The sequence below is a fragment of the Nannospalax galili genome, unplaced genomic scaffold (assembly GCF_000622305.1).
Source record: "Nannospalax galili isolate Female #2095 unplaced genomic scaffold, S.galili_v1.0 scaffold760, whole genome shotgun sequence".
In the NCBI taxonomy this organism is placed as follows: domain Eukaryota; kingdom Metazoa; phylum Chordata; class Mammalia; order Rodentia; family Spalacidae; genus Nannospalax; species Nannospalax galili.
The window spans coordinates 1,155,620-1,171,601 of NW_008347555.1; the positions used below are offsets into that span (position 1 = coordinate 1,155,620).

General features: G+C 48.3%; 2 protein-coding genes across 2 annotated transcripts in view; one reads left to right on the plus strand and one right to left on the minus strand.

Annotated features, from left to right (window-relative positions):
- Window positions 1-213: 213 nt before the first annotated feature.
- The window catches only part of Ecscr (endothelial cell surface expressed chemotaxis and apoptosis regulator), an 18,747-nt gene continuing 2,978 nt past the window's right edge, over window positions 214-15,982 (plus strand). Inside the window, exons 1-9 of the mRNA XM_029568898.1 lie at window positions 214-264; window positions 1,364-1,534; window positions 7,849-8,023; window positions 11,223-11,261; window positions 11,525-11,662; window positions 12,012-12,071; window positions 12,972-13,091; window positions 13,484-13,582; window positions 13,807-13,843. Coding sequence (XP_029424758.1) covers window positions 214-264; window positions 1,364-1,534; window positions 7,849-8,023; window positions 11,223-11,261; window positions 11,525-11,662; window positions 12,012-12,071; window positions 12,972-13,091; window positions 13,484-13,582; window positions 13,807-13,843 — 890 coding nt within the window. The remainder of the gene's footprint in view (window positions 265-1,363; window positions 1,535-7,848; window positions 8,024-11,222; window positions 11,262-11,524; window positions 11,663-12,011; window positions 12,072-12,971; window positions 13,092-13,483; window positions 13,583-13,806; window positions 13,844-15,982) is intronic.
- Window positions 3,635-7,711, minus strand: Smim33 (small integral membrane protein 33). Its single transcript, XM_029568904.1, has 2 exons — window positions 7,631-7,711; window positions 3,635-4,024 (listed from the first exon to the last, which is right to left on the minus strand). The coding sequence occupies exons 1-2, from the start codon at window positions 7,709-7,711 to the stop codon at window positions 3,635-3,637; spliced, it is 471 nt and encodes a 156-aa protein (XP_029424764.1).

Sequence of the window (15,982 nt, forward strand, 5' to 3'; positions counted from 1 at the left end):
TCTCCTTGTATTCCCTTGCGTGGCTCAGATTGGCCTGGCTTTCCTTTTAACCCTGCCACAATGGTAGCAGCTAAAGCTTGTCCCTGGAGAACAGATTCATTTATGTCCCTACAAACTTTGATCCATACATCTAATGTTTTGGCTTTATAGGGTCGGACAGCATCCCGGCACGGCTTATTAGCCTGTTCGTATGCCAGCTGTTTAACTAACGGCATGGCGGCATCCACATTTGGGAACACTCTCGATGCCGTCTCCACCAATCTGGCAAGAAAGTCTGCAAAAGGCTCATTATTCCCCTGAATAACTTTTGACAAGCTTGCTCCTAGGTCTCCTGATCCTGATAGCATTTTCCATGCCTTCAGGGCACATTCATTAATCTGCTCATAGACCTGTACAGGATATCCAATCTGATTATTCACAAACGCCCCTTGGCCCATAAGCATGTCCACCCCCAAGCTGGTTGCCCATTTCTACTATTTGTGGCTGCCTGTTCCACAACATACTCAAGATAGGCCACCTTCCAGTTTAAATAGGCTCCTCCAGACAATACTGCCCTGCACAGGTTTTGCCAATCAAAGGGTGTCATGCAATAGCATTGGAGGCTCTCTACCTGGGTAACAGTATAAGCTGCCTGGAGACCATAGGTGGCCACAGATTCTTTTGACCTTTGTATTACCTTCCAATCCAGTTGCTCATGATATCTTTGATTGTTGGCATCTGAAAACACTGGAAACGCTCCTGCTTGTGGGGGCATTTTAGCCCACACTCGGGCATGCTGGCTGCATCCCCCAGTGTTTTTTCCTCCAGCCACATAAGGGGGAGGTGTAGGTAAGGGAGGAGCAGATGGACCAGGAGGCTCTTCCTGTGTCATATCTACCTTTGAGAAGAGACTAGCTAACTCTCCCTCTTCATCATAGAGATCTTCCTCCTCCGTTTCTGTCTTTTCTCTCAGACCTTGGAGGCTCTGACTGCTCTGGTACGACATTGCCTCTTTCATTTCCTCCAGCGCCTGGGCCCAATTCAAATTTGACCTTGCTTTACCTAAGGTATGGGATAACAGGGATATCAGGGAAAAACAAAGCAACATTTATCCTAAGATTCTTGCAATCATGTTACTGTTCAATAGTTTTGCTTTTAACAGCTGTTCCTTGTTCACTCCCACTGAGGAACATTAATGTATCCTTCTTCCAAAAACCAAGGTGCTTCTCTTGAAACAGTATCTAGAAATTTTTCTACAGTCTCGGCTTTTAGTTTAATCCCTCCTTTTCGTAAAAGCTGCACTAGCACGGCTTTTACTTTCACTTTTGATCCCGCCGATCCCATGTTGTTGTAACTTTCCCTTCGCCACTGCCTGTGGTCCTAACTTCGTCCCCTAAATCTGGGAGCCTTAATAGCGCTATCCCTTCGCCACTTACCTGCGGACCTTACCCTCTATTTTTTTCTGTCGGAAAGATATTCCCCGTACAGGCCACCATTTGCCGCGAACCAAGACTCCGACCAGCAGAGCCGAGGAAAGGACAACACGGACGCCAAGGTGAGGTTCAAGCAATTCTCTCTCTTTTATTCTTCGTCATCCCACAATATATACCCTCATCAGATCCATCCCACAATCAGACCGTCACACGGAGCCAATCAGGACATGAGCACAGGGCTAACATGCAGGCAGAGCAGCAAATCATTGGGCCACGCAATAGAATCATGCTCGGTGACGTATCATGTCAGGCAGGCTGTGTGTGATCAAGCTTACAGCGCTTGTGCGAGTTGGAGCAAACAAGTGAGGGTCACGAGGCTTGACAGCCAGCCAGGGTGCCATCTTGGCCGGCTCAACCGCGCCCGCTTCCCACAGCAGAGGGGCACAGTCCCTTCTTTTCCAGCTGTACTAGCCACCTTACCTCCAATATATGAGGATCCTTCATTACACCCAACACTCCTTCCCCAGAAACCAGCCAAGAATCAAGAACCCCTCTGAGCTTGACTAGGTACAATCTATCAGTCCCCAGTGTGGTGCTCAGGTGTGGAGTCTGTCAGCCCCAGGTTCAAATCTTGACTCCACTGCTTGGTACCTATATCCAACAGGGTGCCTTAATAAGCCACATTTGACTATATGTAAAATGGAGATAATACAGCCTCTCCTGTCAAGGTTGTGAGGAGGACATGGTATTGTATCTGTAGGCCTGTAGATAGGCCCAATTGTCCTGCACATTGATGACCCCCATGAAGCAGTATTAGCATTATAGCTACCTCTTGAACCAATCCCGAGGAATTCTCTGCATGCACTACAACCTGACCTCTCTTCCTCTCCTATTTCCCTTATTCCCCAGCCTCTCTGACTCTGCCAGTGTTTCCCTGAGGCCAGGGTTCCAGGGTTCTTTTCCTTAGGAGTTCTCTAAGAGTAAATCACCAGAGATCCCTTCGTGAATGTCTGTCTGTGGGATTTTATTTATTTTTGGTCTTCTTGGGACAGGATCTCCGGTAACCCTAGCTGGCCTGGGACTATGTATACCAGGCTGCCCTTGACCTTATAGAGATCTGCCTCTGCCTCCCAAGTACTGGTATTAAACATGTGTGCCCCCACGCACAGCTGGATTTTTTGAAAAACATAGGGTCTCATGTAGTCTAGGCTGGTCTCAAACATACTATATAATTGAGGATGATTCTGAACTTCTGATCCTCCCGCCTCCACCTCTTGAGTGCTGGAATTGCAAGAATGTACCACCATGCCCAATACATGTGGTTTATGTTTGCATGTTCTAACGACACATGAGTGAGGTTCTGAGGTGCCAGAGAAAAGGCTCTCTTTCCAGAGAGCCATCAGCAGGCCCTGTTTGTTTTCCTGACCCCTGCTGACCTATGCTACTTTCCTTTGGGGACAGTCCTGTAGATGCTCCTTCCTTTCTTAAACAAATTTCATGGAACACTTTTTCTTTTCCTGTTTTCCTAATAGCTGAAAAGTTCTGGATCTGGAAGTGTTTTGTAGTAAATTCTATGCTTGTTTCAACAGGCCCACACACAAAGTAGGAAGTAATGAGAGCCTTCTAAATCCCCCATCACATCTTGGGAAGGCAAGACAGAGTCAGTTGATGCTATTCGAAGCCCATCTGGGAACTCTAAATGGTACTGGAGATTCCAAGGTCTTTAGATGCTATCAATAAGGCCTAGGCCTGACAGCCAAAGGGTTACCCTCCAATAGCTCAGGCAACAGATTTTTCCCTTCCCAAGGCCCCAGCATCCTAGAGAAGGCAGTAGTGTTCCTTGCCTCAGTTCTCCCTGGATCAGGAAGGGATGAAGACAGGGTTTCTGTAGACCCCTGACATTCCTGCTTGGAGATGGAATCTTCCAGGTGGGATTCACTTTACTCCAAAAGGGATGGAGATTTGAAGTTCAAGAAGAGAACAGGGAAGAGGTTCTTGAGGTCCCTGAGAGGAAACTTTGTAAGGGAGGCCTTGGCACTGGAACACCTACAGCAGCTTGCCTCTGGGCAAAGTCCTCAGGCATCTTTTATTACTCTTGTCATCATTTATTTCTTGTAAGTATCTGAGAACATCTCCAGCAGACTGCAGTGGCTATTTCTCAGCTCTAAAACCCAGGCAGTTTCTTGTTCTGAGCCAAGTCAGGCTAAATTCGTGTCTCCCTCCTATAGATACGTGACTTCATCAGTGCTGGGCCTGTGCCCATCTAGGGCAAGGCCAGAGCCAGGGACAGGAGGTCCCTGCTGGGTTTCTCCGTGACTGTCCTGGGAACCCAGCGGCTGCCAGTGGATGAGGTAAACGCCACCCTCTGGCTTTAGGGCTGGTGGCTCTGTAAGGAGAGTAGCATGGCCCTGGTACAGCTTAGGCCTAAAGTGGACGGCCACCACGATGCAGACAGCTAGTAGGATGAAGGCAACGATGATGACAGTGAGCAGCAGCAGCCCATCACCTCGAGGTGGTTCCCAGGCCTTACCTAGCATCTCTGGGAGCTGCCTTTGAGGCTCCAGTTCCAATGAACCATTCACAGCTGGAGAAGGCCAGAGATAGTGGCCATCCTAGGGGAAGGAAGTATGACAGAGAGAGGTTGACATGCAGTGAACACACAGAAAAAAAGCCAAAGAGAAAGGGGGGAGCACCCAAGGGATTTGAGAGACAGAGAGCCTCAGGGATGGAGAGGGAGAGAATTAACAGTGGTAAACATACTGATAAAAACAAAGAAAATAGCTGGGTGTGGTAGTGCACGTCTTTAATCCCAGCACTCGGGAGGCAGAGGCAGGGGGATCTCTGTGAGTTCAAGGCCAGCCTGGTCTACATAGTGAGTTCCAGGACAGCTGGGGCTACAGGGAGACCCTGTCTCAAAAAGACCAAAAAGGCCAGATGGGGGACCCTGTCTCAAAAAGACAAAAAAAAAAAAAAACCAAACAAAAAACCCCCCAAAAAACAAATGACAAAAACATTGGGGGTACAGACAAGAAAGAAAGAAAAAGAGATAAAGGTGGGCAGAAATGAGGATGGAGACAGTGACAGCAATAAATAAAACAAACAAAAACCAAACACCCAAAAGATAGGGAGTTAGAGTCACGCAGAAAGGGCAGAGAGGGGTTTTATTTTAGTTTGGCATAGTATAGTTTGTCCCCAAAGTCTTGTCTCATTGCCCCCTCTTCCATAAATAGATCCTGTGTTGTATCTGGAATCTGAGCACTCTATGGACTACTGTCCTGCATTCTGGGCAGTGGGAAGGGAGCAGCTGCATTGAGACGTTCTGGAAAAAAGGAGTCATTGTCCAGTCTCCAAGGTTCCCTTAGTCTAAACTCACTAGAAGGCAGAAAAGTAGTACTTGGGACAGGGACTAGAAAGAGGGAACAGGAGCCTCAGAAGCTTGGGGTAAAGTGGTACATGTGCCCGTGCTTCATTCCATAACTACACTACCTTCCTTCTAGGCCTCAGGGTCAAGTTCTAGAGGCCTAGATAGGGGTGGTATCCAGTGTGGAGTCCTAGCTCTGCCCAGGAAGGATTGAGGAGATCCTGTGCCAATCTATCCCTGCCAGGATCCCTGGGTTTTTCAACCAAAACCTGGGGACATAATCCATACCACTAGTACATCTCTACCCTGCTGGATGTTGAGTGGGGGTGAGGGGATCACAGTGAAGGAAGGAAACTTCAAAACTGTAACCCCCAGAGTGAGTGAGGTGGCCTCTCCCTCTGCAGCCACCTTTCTAAAGCAGACAATAGGAGATGGGGCCCCTCCTCTAACCTCAAGCCCTCAGCCCATTCCATCCCATGAAAGGCAGTTGGGATCTAGGAGAGGCTGCTAGGGCAAACCTATTTCCTTTTAGCTCCTCAGTCACACTGTCCTTTCAATTCCATCTCCCAAATGAGTTCTTTTGTTTGCAGGAAGCCCAATGCTGCCACTTCTTGCAATGCTGAACCTCCTGAGCCCAGTCACAGGGCTCCTAGGCAGGGGATGGAGAGCAGCTCCGGATGTGGGGGGGGCGTGGCTTAGGCTAGGAAGGGCATGGGGCCCCTGCAAGGAGTCAGCTAGCCTGGTAGGAAGGGGTGAGCAAAAAGTCTACCTGGTGCATTGTCCAGATCTGGTGCAGGGTTCTCTTGGGACTGGAGGCCAGCTGAGCAAAGAAGGAAAGCTCACTGCCCTAGCTCAGCCCCTACCCGGAGCTGCCACGTCTGTGGGGCTCCTGGGCACACACCCTCTGCACACACCCTCACTGCTCTTTCCTGCGCTTGTACTTCCGGGAACATCTAGTCTACCCTGGGCCAGTCTTCTATTCCAATAGGACCTTGATCTTCCTTCCAGGCACTTCCTTTTGTATCACCTTGCCAGCTTTAGGAGCTCAAGCTGGCCTGTCTACTTTTCTTCCATCAGATTTCAGACATTTGGTCCAGTGCCCACCTCCAACCCCCTGCCCAGGACCAGCCCACTGTCCTGCTCCCATCAACTATCTGAAGCTATCTATGGCCCCTATATCTCAAACACACTGCAGAGAATAGACCATGTAGTCTACTGTCTCTAAATCTCTACAGACCAACTAACAGTTCTGTCCATCTCAGCGATTTGTCACATTTATATTTAAAATATTAAGAAATAAAGTTGTTTTCTATATATATTTTAATTTATTATTATGTTCCAGGGAGTGTGTGGAGGTCAGAGGTCAACTTTGTAGAGTTCTCTCTTTCTACCCTTATGTGGGATCCAGGAATCGAACTCGGGTCACCAGCTTGCATAGCAGGCACCTTTACTTGCTGAGCCATCTTACCTGCCCCCAAATTTTTGTTGTTGTTTGTTTGTTTTGAGACAGGATATCACTATGCAGCCCTGGCTGGCCTAGAATTCACTATGTAGAGTAGGCTGGCCTCTAACTCACAGAGATCCACCTGCCTCTGCTGCTTAGCCCTTATCTTGCCCCTGGATGCACACTCACCTCCCTTTATTCAGATAGAGACCAGGAGACTCTAGGAAGCCCCCCACCCCCTCACCTAGTAACTTGAGGTAAGAAGCTTCCTGGTTTCTTGGTTCTTTGTCAAATTGCCCACACCCTGACATCTCCATTGAGCCCAGAGCTATTGACCTGACTCTCAAATTACCTGGGACTTCTCGCTGGCTAGCCATAAAGCCTCCTATTGATCATTTTCCCATACAACTGAAGACTCTGGTAGTCAGTTTCCTCCTACATTGGTCCTTTTGGATCTAGCCAGAGGGAATTTTGGACTCTGCCCCAAGTCTAGGGCTTGATCTTCTGAGCTTCAGAGAGGAAGAGAGTATGGAATTTATGGGATGGCCCAGGACTTCTTCATCACTTCCCCATGCTTTCTGCTGTCTGAACCTTTTTTTTTTTTTTTTAATGTAGACCAGGTTGGCCTCAAGTTCACAGAGATCTGTCTGCCTCTGCCATGTGCTCGGATTAAAGGCATGTGCTACCATGTCCAACTCTGCTGTTCAAATCTTTTAATAATCTTGTCTCATTTGGTCAGGTGTGTGTGTGTGTGTGTGTGTGTGTGTGTGTGTGTGTGTGTAATTGAACCCAGGGCCTTACCTAATTTAGGCAAGTGCTATATTAAAGTTATATCCCCAACCCTGAGTATACTCAGGGTTGTCAAAAAAGAAAGACAAGGCTGGTGAGATGGTTCAGTGGGTAAAAAGTGCTTGCCAGGCAAGCTTCATGACCCAAGTTATAAGGAGCCACTGTGGAAGGAGAGAACAACTTCCAAAAGTTGTCCTTTGACCTCCACATGTGTGCTGTAGCATGTGCAACCCACACATACACTCTCTCTCCCACACACCATATATACAACACACACACATACTCATTTTAGTTGTCAGCTGGACACACCTGGGAAAAGGAAACCTTAATTTAGGAATTTCTTCTATCAAATGTACTTGTGGGCATGTGTGTGAGGCAAGTACTTTACCAACTGAGCTATTTTCCCAGCCCCCTCTCTTGCTTTTTAATTATGGCTAATGGTAACGGTATTGCTTGTACGGCCTCCCTGAAAGATGCTGGGAGTCCCATCTGAACTGGGAGCCTGGAGGAGGGAGAGGAATGTAGAGAATTCAGAGTCTATGGAGTATGGGTGGCTAGTGGGCTGAGCTAAGGGCTCAGTCCTTGTTCTTAGAAAAGAACCTGGACTAAAACAGTAGACTTCACCTCCAGGTGCTGCATGGAGGGACCTGAGGGATCCCTCAGAGAGGAAGGCGGAGATGGGGGCAGGCTGCCACCATTGGTCATTGTGCTCAGGACCCAGAGGAGAGCAGGGTGGCCCTGGCCAGTCCTCACAGTCTCGGTTGCTCAGCCTCACATCCTAATGTGTGCTGAGAGGGGGCCCTGGAGCCAGTCCCAATCTGTTTCCTTCTATTCTTTGACAGGAAGCTCCAGGAGAGCCAGTCCCCGCCCCTCATCCCGCCCCAGCACTCCCTCTCTCTTCTCCACTATGGACAGAGGATCCCCTGAGAATCCTGCTGGCCACATACCCAGCTGACATGGGGTCCATCAGAGCCATGCTGCTATGCTCAGCTATCCTGGGTTTACTTCTGCTCCAAGGTAAGAGGCACTTGCCACTTTTCTATAGCAATCTCCACCTCTCCCTCCTCCTGAACATACATGTTTCCCATCTAGAGCTCTGCCTGAGGAAGGGAGATTCCAGAGCTTTTCCATTGAGGGGGGTCTGCTTGCACTGGCCGGGAGGATGGGCATTAGCAGACGAATAAAACCAATACTGTTAGATTCATTTATAGGATGTTTTCTGGGGTTAACTGGGTTCCCTCATAAAGTATGGCCCCTTGAAGGGTAGGAAGTGACTGACTGGATGCAATACAGAGCCTCGAAAGTTCCTGCACACAGGCAGTAGAAGCCTGTGCCCGCCCCATCCATCTTCTCATCTAGTCTGGGCACCATGCTCATTCTATGGACTGTTCCAGCACAGAATTGCACCTTGGCCTTCACAGGTGATCTTTTTTCTTTCCTATGAAGAATTAAAATTTGTGAGTTTCAAATGCTGCCTTTAAGCTCAAATCATAGCAAGAGGGCTTCAGGTTAGACACAAAGAACAATTACCAAGGAGGATGTACAGAGCCCAGGGGCTTAGTGAGATGGCCTTGGAAGAGGTAGCTAGAAGCAACCCCTCTCAGATGGCTCAGGCAGCACATCAGGTTCCTCTAATTAGGGAACAGTTGCTGGGAACCATGAGAAGTCCAGGACACTCTGACTCACACCCACAGGGCAGCAACTTCCCTTCGTCACAGAAACCCCCACTCCCTGACCCTAGTCCTCTGTGAAAGATTTATGAAACTGTGCTCTGAACAGCAGAAAGACTGGGCCAGGGTGCTTAGGGGAGAGGATCAGAGTTCCAGAAAACTGTCTCCCACCAAAGTGAGACATTTCTTTGGAAGCCCATAGGTTGGAGTCAAATGACACCCCTTCCTGCCCCCCTCAACTCTCACAGGATAGAGTAAGAAATTGGTCTGGGTTGGGAAGTTACAGTGGTGGAATTTGTAGAGGGACTTAAACGGGGATTCATAGGCCTTCCAAATACCAGCCTATGCTTTACAACTGTCACCCTAACTTCCCCAGCCTCTACTCCTAAGAGCTCATAGGGCTTACTGTCTGTCTCACTTTGGTGGGCTGAGGAATTGTCTGGAGCACATTCATGCCAACAAAGAGATTCAACTAAGGAGACAGCCAGTCTTCTGACTTGGAGGACTGGAGAAAATGGGGCAAATTTTTAGAGGCCAGCCCTGACTACAAATGGGCTGTTAGGAGCTTTGCGTTTTGTATGTTATCCTCTCTTCCCTTCAACAATTTATGAGGTACTAATTAATCCTCTCCCTCTGTCTATGACTGTCTTTCTCTGTCTCTGCTCTGTCTCTGTGTGGTGCTGGGAATCCAGCCTAGGGCTTACCACAGAACTATACCTCTAGCCCCTCACATTTTAAAGAGGAACACTCAGATCCAAGTCAATGAATGACTGAGCCAGAATTTCAACCCAAGCCTGTTAGACTCTAATTTTTTTTTTTTTTCTTGTGGTGCTGGGGATTGAACCCAGGGTCTCACACAGGCTAGGTAAGCCCTCTACCCTGAGCTACATCCCCAGTCCTGTAAATCCATGATTTAAACTACTAAGCTATGCTGTTATGAAAAACAGGGAGGGACATGGGTGGGGATTAGTCTGGAAGGAAATGAAGCAGGTAGGAATTAGGAAGCAAGGAGATCAGGAAAATCAGAAATTCCTGCAGCTAGAATTCTTTAGATGTCTGCATGCCCAGTGGTCAGAGGCACTGGGCCTACAGAAACACATGTTCCCCGGAAGTCCCTTTACTACTCAGAGAACAATCTTTACAGGTAAGAAGTGGGGAGAGGGAGGGGGCAAGAGGCAAGGAGAGGACACTGAGGCTTGATGTTTATGACTTGGGAACTCCTCAAAAACTTCTAGATCATCTTCTAGATAAATGCAGGATGGCAGATATTCTGTGACCCACTCCTCACAAAACTTAGATGATATGTAAGGTATGCATGAACAGAAACCCGTCATGTTCAGAGGGCAAGCATGAAAAGGGTTCGCCCATGTTCATCCCTTGTTAGGAAGGATTCTCTCTAGCTTGAGGAGTTCCTGTGAGTTTTTACTCCCCTATAGAACCTCCACTCACAAAATAGGGAAAAATAAGACCCAGAGTTTGGGCAAGCTTGGACTTGCAAACAATTCTATATATCAAATGATAGCCCCATGGGGGAAGACAGTGGCTTCAGGAAAATAAACAGACCAGCAAGCTGCCACAGGCAGGGATGGGCCCCTGGCATTCAGTAGCCGCAGTCTATCTGGGGCCTGGGCTTGATGCTTCCCTGACAGTGAGAAGCCTTGAGAACAGTAGAGCCAGGTCGGTGACTACAGCCCCAGCTTGAGTGGAGGGACGGGAACTCAGATGGGCGGCTCCACTTCCCTATGTTGTTTTCCTTTCACATTGTTCACAGGTTTTAAGAATGATTTCATTGTGGAAAATGCGCAAACACAACCTGACTGACCACCTACTTCTCCCCCTCACCTCATCTACACAGAGGCCTACAGACATATATATGTACATATAGAACAGCTAATGAAGGCTCTGATTAGCGCCTCCTGGTAACCAACTCCTCCCTGGGTTTGACCCAGAACAACCATTTCTCAAGTTGCCTCTGCCTGTGAGAGTAAACCAGTCACTCCTTTCAGAGCTTCCTTTCCTCCTGTACATACTTCAGAGCTTGTTTCCTGTGCAGGCCTCTACTTCTGGTGGGGGAGGGAAGAGAGACAGAGCCCTGATACAAGCCCATAAACCCTAACCACATTTCATTCACCTTCCCATCTGCTCCCCTTGGAACAGAACCAAGATGACAGTCTTCATAGGGGAAAAAATGGCCCAAGGGTACTATGGGCTGAACATTAGCCTAGAGACCTGGAGTTCTAGGTATCTGTCCCAATATGTCATTAGTCCCCTAGCCTTGTGTCAGGTTGGTGGGATACCCATAGAGGATTGAAGAGACAGGAAAGGACTCTAGGACTCTGAACCAAGAGGTGATGGTGATGATGCAACTGAGCCAAAGTCCCAGAGGAAGCCAGCACTGGGAGCTAGAGCCCTCGTCCTTTAGACCTCTGCCAAGTGTGCCTGCCTTCCAGCATGGGGAGTTTGGACAGCTAAAAAGCCTGGTTCCCCTATGGGCTCTGCTAGGCAGGCTTACCAAACTAGCCTGTGTGTTTTGCTTTCTCTTGCAGGCTACAACTTCCAGCCCACAACAATACGGACCTCTCAGGGTAAGGCTCACGGGGCCTACTCTAGCATTTACTTAGGAGCTTAGGAACAGCTTAAAAGGAGGGAGATGTGGGCCTGTTTGCACTGAATGTAGGTGACTGATGCTGAGGCCAAAGCTTTCAGAGGCTCATTCAGCAGGGTCCAGTCTAACATGCCCCGAAGAACATAAAGATGAATGGTTGGAGGTAGAGGAGGGGAGGGGAAAAGATAAAAGTACTAGAAGGTTGAGGCCCTGAGCAGGTCATATGTATTTCCCAATCCATAGAAGTTCCACAGAAGGTCTCACAGGGCTCTGTGGTATCCAGTAAGCCTGTAATGCCAAGGTCAAGCACTGTGGATGACCGTTCTCCATCCTTACTGGGCCTGATGTCACCCCAGCCGCAAAAGCTCACATCAGGACTTGGTGAGTACCTACGGCAGGTGGGGCAAGGAGTAACAGACCCTGGAGAGATCTGTATGGGTTCCTTCTTCCTTTTGTCAGGAGCCCAAGTTCTGGAGTGGGAGGTGGTAGTCTAAGGCCAAAAGCTGTATCAGTAGTACCCTGGTTTTGGAAATAAAAAGAAAGTACTGATGGGGGTAGGGGGTTAAAGATAGGGAAGGTAAAACAATCTTGAACTTGGGACTGAGAGGGGAATGGATAAAGAGAAGGGGAAGGAAACTCCCAAATGAAGGGTTGGGAAAGGGTTCGATCCTTCTCAGGGCATGCTGGGAGGAATGGGGGCCCTCCATTTTGCTATTTGCTTCTGGTGTAGGTACAAGGGCCCCAGATGGTGGTAGCAGCAGCAGCAGCAGCAGCAGCAGCACAAGGGGAGGTATGTCCTGTGTGTGCTCCTGGCAGAGAAGGGCAGTAAGATATGTCTGTGACCCTTTCTATCAAGCCATCTTCTGGACCTTGGATATTTTCTACTCCCAGACTTATATGGGAGATGGGAGGTGAGGAGAGAGAAGGAAATTGAGCAAAAGAATAGATCTAAAGTACAGTGAGTTGAGAGTGGGAAGAGAATGGGGACTTATGGGTGACTTACATGGGTCCCAGGGATCATATTCAGGCCTTCAGGCTTAGAGGCAAGCATCTTTATCTGCTGAGCCATCTTGTTGGCCCAATATCACTGTTTTTGTTTTTGGGGTTTTTTTTTTTTTTTTTTTTTTTTGTCTTTTTGAGATAGGGTCTCCCTGTAGCCCCAGCTGGCCTGGAACTATTTAGACCAGGCTGGCCTTGAACTCACAGAGATCCACCTGCCTCTGCCTCCCGAGTGCTGGGATTAAAGGCATATGCCACCACACCCAGCCCCAACATTACTTTTTAAGTGGGCCAGAAATCTATCCCCTTTACCTGGCAGCCTGGCTCTTTGGGTCAATGCCTTCTTTCCTCCTATCTCAACCCTTGGTAGAACATAGATGGCTCTACCTTGTCTCATATGGTCCCCTGTCCCTGCAGTATAAATCCTTTCTTCTGGGTGCCAAGGGATGGTGAGGAACATCTTGAACCTTCTGGAGTCCTCTGCGAACAACCAGCAGTGCTATTCACATGACCCCACATCACTACAGTTCCAACCTCTGTCTTCATGGGATCTAGTCAGTGGTAGGGAGGAAGTCTTCTATTTTTAGCTTTCTGCAGTCTCTTACCTGAAGGATCAAGAGGGAAGGCTAGCTCTCTCTGCCGGTCCTTGTTAGTCCCCTTTGCTGATGCACCAAACCCCACTCTATTTCAGAAGCACCTCTGAACGCTACACCCAGTTCAGTCACCACAAGCCCAAGGACAAGGGAAGATGTGACCATCCTGCCCGGTCCCACATCAACTCTGACTCCAGTGATCACTGTGGCTGCCTTTGGTGAGAGATGGGGGGAAGGGTGGACCATGGAAGGGGATCCCCACCTCTGGGATTGACTTGGACTCCGGAATTGGGAACACAGGTTCAAATCTCATCCATTCATTCTAGGAGGGATTGGCTGAGGGGCAAGTTCTGATGAAGGAAGGCTCCACCTGCCCTCTGGTCAGCTCTTCTTGGCTCTCTTGGGCTCCATGTTCTTATGGGAGGATAGTGCTAGGCTACGGAATTCCCCATGGATAGGGGTGCCAGACTGACAGACAGCTTTCTGTTCCCAGAGAAGCAGAATTCACTTTACTCCCAAAGCCTGTCCATATTGAATTTTCTGGGGAAGGAAATTCAGGACCCTTACCCCTGTTGCCCCTCCTCTCTTTCCCCTGTCCCTTCTCTGTCAGGTGTTATCAGCTTCATTGTCATCCTGGTGGTTGTGGTGCTCATTCTAGCTGCTGTGGTCAGTGTAAGGTTTAAGTGCCAGAAGAATAAGGAGTCAGAAGGTACGTGTCTTAACCTGCTGGGCCCTCCCCCACCCCCGCCTGGCCCCCGATGCTCAGAGCTCAATCGAAGGGCCAAGGCTAACACAGACCTGGACTGAGAGAAGAAATGGCACAGAAGCACCATTTGATGAGTTGGGAGGGTCATCTTGGGTAGGCTTTGAGGGGGTGGCTGGGCTCCTGAGTTATAGCATAAGACCCCAGTCTGTGTCCTTGGGCTTTTACAGATCCACAGAAGCCAGGGAATTCAGGACTATCTGAAAGGTAAGAATGTTTTTTGAGACAGGGTCACCCTGTAGCCCCAGCTGTCCTAGAGCTCACTATGTAAACCAGGCTGGCCTTGAACTCACAGAGATCTGCCTGCCTCTGCCTCCTGAGTTCTGGGATTAAAGGCATGTGCCACCACGCCTAGCTCAAGGAATCTTCTTTTAAAAAATATTTTATTTATTTAATTTATGTGTATGAGTGTATTGCCTGCATGTGTGTAAGTGCACCCATGTCGTGCAGTACCCACAGAAGTCAGAAGAGGGTGTCAGATCCCCTGGAACTGGAGTTACAGATGGATGTTAGCTACCACATGTGCTGGGAATCAAACCTGGGCCCTCTGCAAGAGCAAACAGTCCTCTTATCTGTTGAGCCATCTCTCTAGCCTTCCTAAAGGAGGAATCTTCTACCTGACCCCCGCTCCAAGAGGGAAACAAGACTCCATACTTTCCTCACATGTAACACACACACACACACCACCATACATCATACATCATACCTATCACATCATATACACATCACATATCACACACACCCCACACACTGCACCCACCATATCAAACACATATACACACCTTATCTATCACACTCACCCTATCATACAGGCCACACACCCACACCACACTCACCAAATCACACACATGCCACACATCACACCCACATCATATCCCCATATCACACACACACACCCCCCACATGCACCATATATCACACATATCATACAAACCACACATTATACATACCCATACCACACCCATCATATCATACACATACATAACACACTATATCACACACATACATATACACACATGCACCATACAAATCACATACCACACATCACATACACACCACATATTACATACACACATACCACACCCACTTACACTATACAAACCACACTACATATCACACATTACAAACACCACATATTATACACAACACACAGAGAGACACACACACCATTCCCCCACTGCACACATTACGCACATACCACATATTACATACACTGTGCATCACACACACCACATATCATATACATACCACTCCCCCACCACACACACTTTTTTTTTTTTTTTGAGCTAGGGTCTCCCTGTAGCCCCAGCTGTCCTGGAAGTCACTAGGTAGAACAGGTTGGCCTCAAACTCACAGAGATCCACCTGTCTCTGCCTCCCAAGTGCTGGGATCAAAGGGATGTGCCACCACACCTGGCACACACTCACATTTTATAAGCCATACACACTGCACATACTGCATATCATGCACACCACATACAGGCATACACCCCACAATCCTATAGTCTCTGCTGTAGCTGGACCAGGTGGCAGGCTCAGGTAGGTAGAGGTGGACTAAGCTCTTGAGCCCCAGGGCTTGACTTCTGTTGCCCCCCTGTAAAAAGTATAGGAATGTTGGTTCTAATATAAGATACATCTTCTAAGATGAGGAAATTCTTGTTGAATACCATACTCTGTGCCACAAACACTGACATATAATTTATAATATTGTCTCAAATCCTTACAGCAATTCTTCAAGGAAGAATTCGTTTTATAAATTAAAAAAAAATTGGGGCTCAGTTGGTGGAGTGCTTGTCTAGCATATATGAGGCTCTGAGTTCTCAAGTAACCCAGGCTGGCTTTGAACTCACCATATGTAGCCAAAGATGAAATTGAACTCCTGATCCTCCTATCTCTGCCTACAAAGTGCTGAGATTATAGTTTTATATCACCAAACCTAACATTAAAAAAAAAAAAAAAAGGTTTGGACAAGGTGTGTGGTGGTGGTGCACATCCTTAATCCCAGCATTTGGGAAGCAGAGTCAGGCCAGCTTGGTCTATATACTGAGAGCCTGTGTTTTAGTTTGTTCTTCATTGCTGTGACAAAATACTCTGATCAATACCAACTTGGGAAGGAAAGGGTTTATTCAGCTTACATCTCCCAGGTCGCAGTTCATCAGGGAGCCCAATGTAGGAACTCAGTGCAGGAACCTGGAAGCAGGAGCTGGAGCACAGGCCATGGAGGAACGCTGCTTACTGGCTTGCTCCCCTGGCCCCTGCTCAGCCTGCTTTCTTATGCAACATAGGCCCACCTGCCCAGGGGTGGCACCACACACAGTGGGCTGGGCCCTCCCACATCACTCATCAA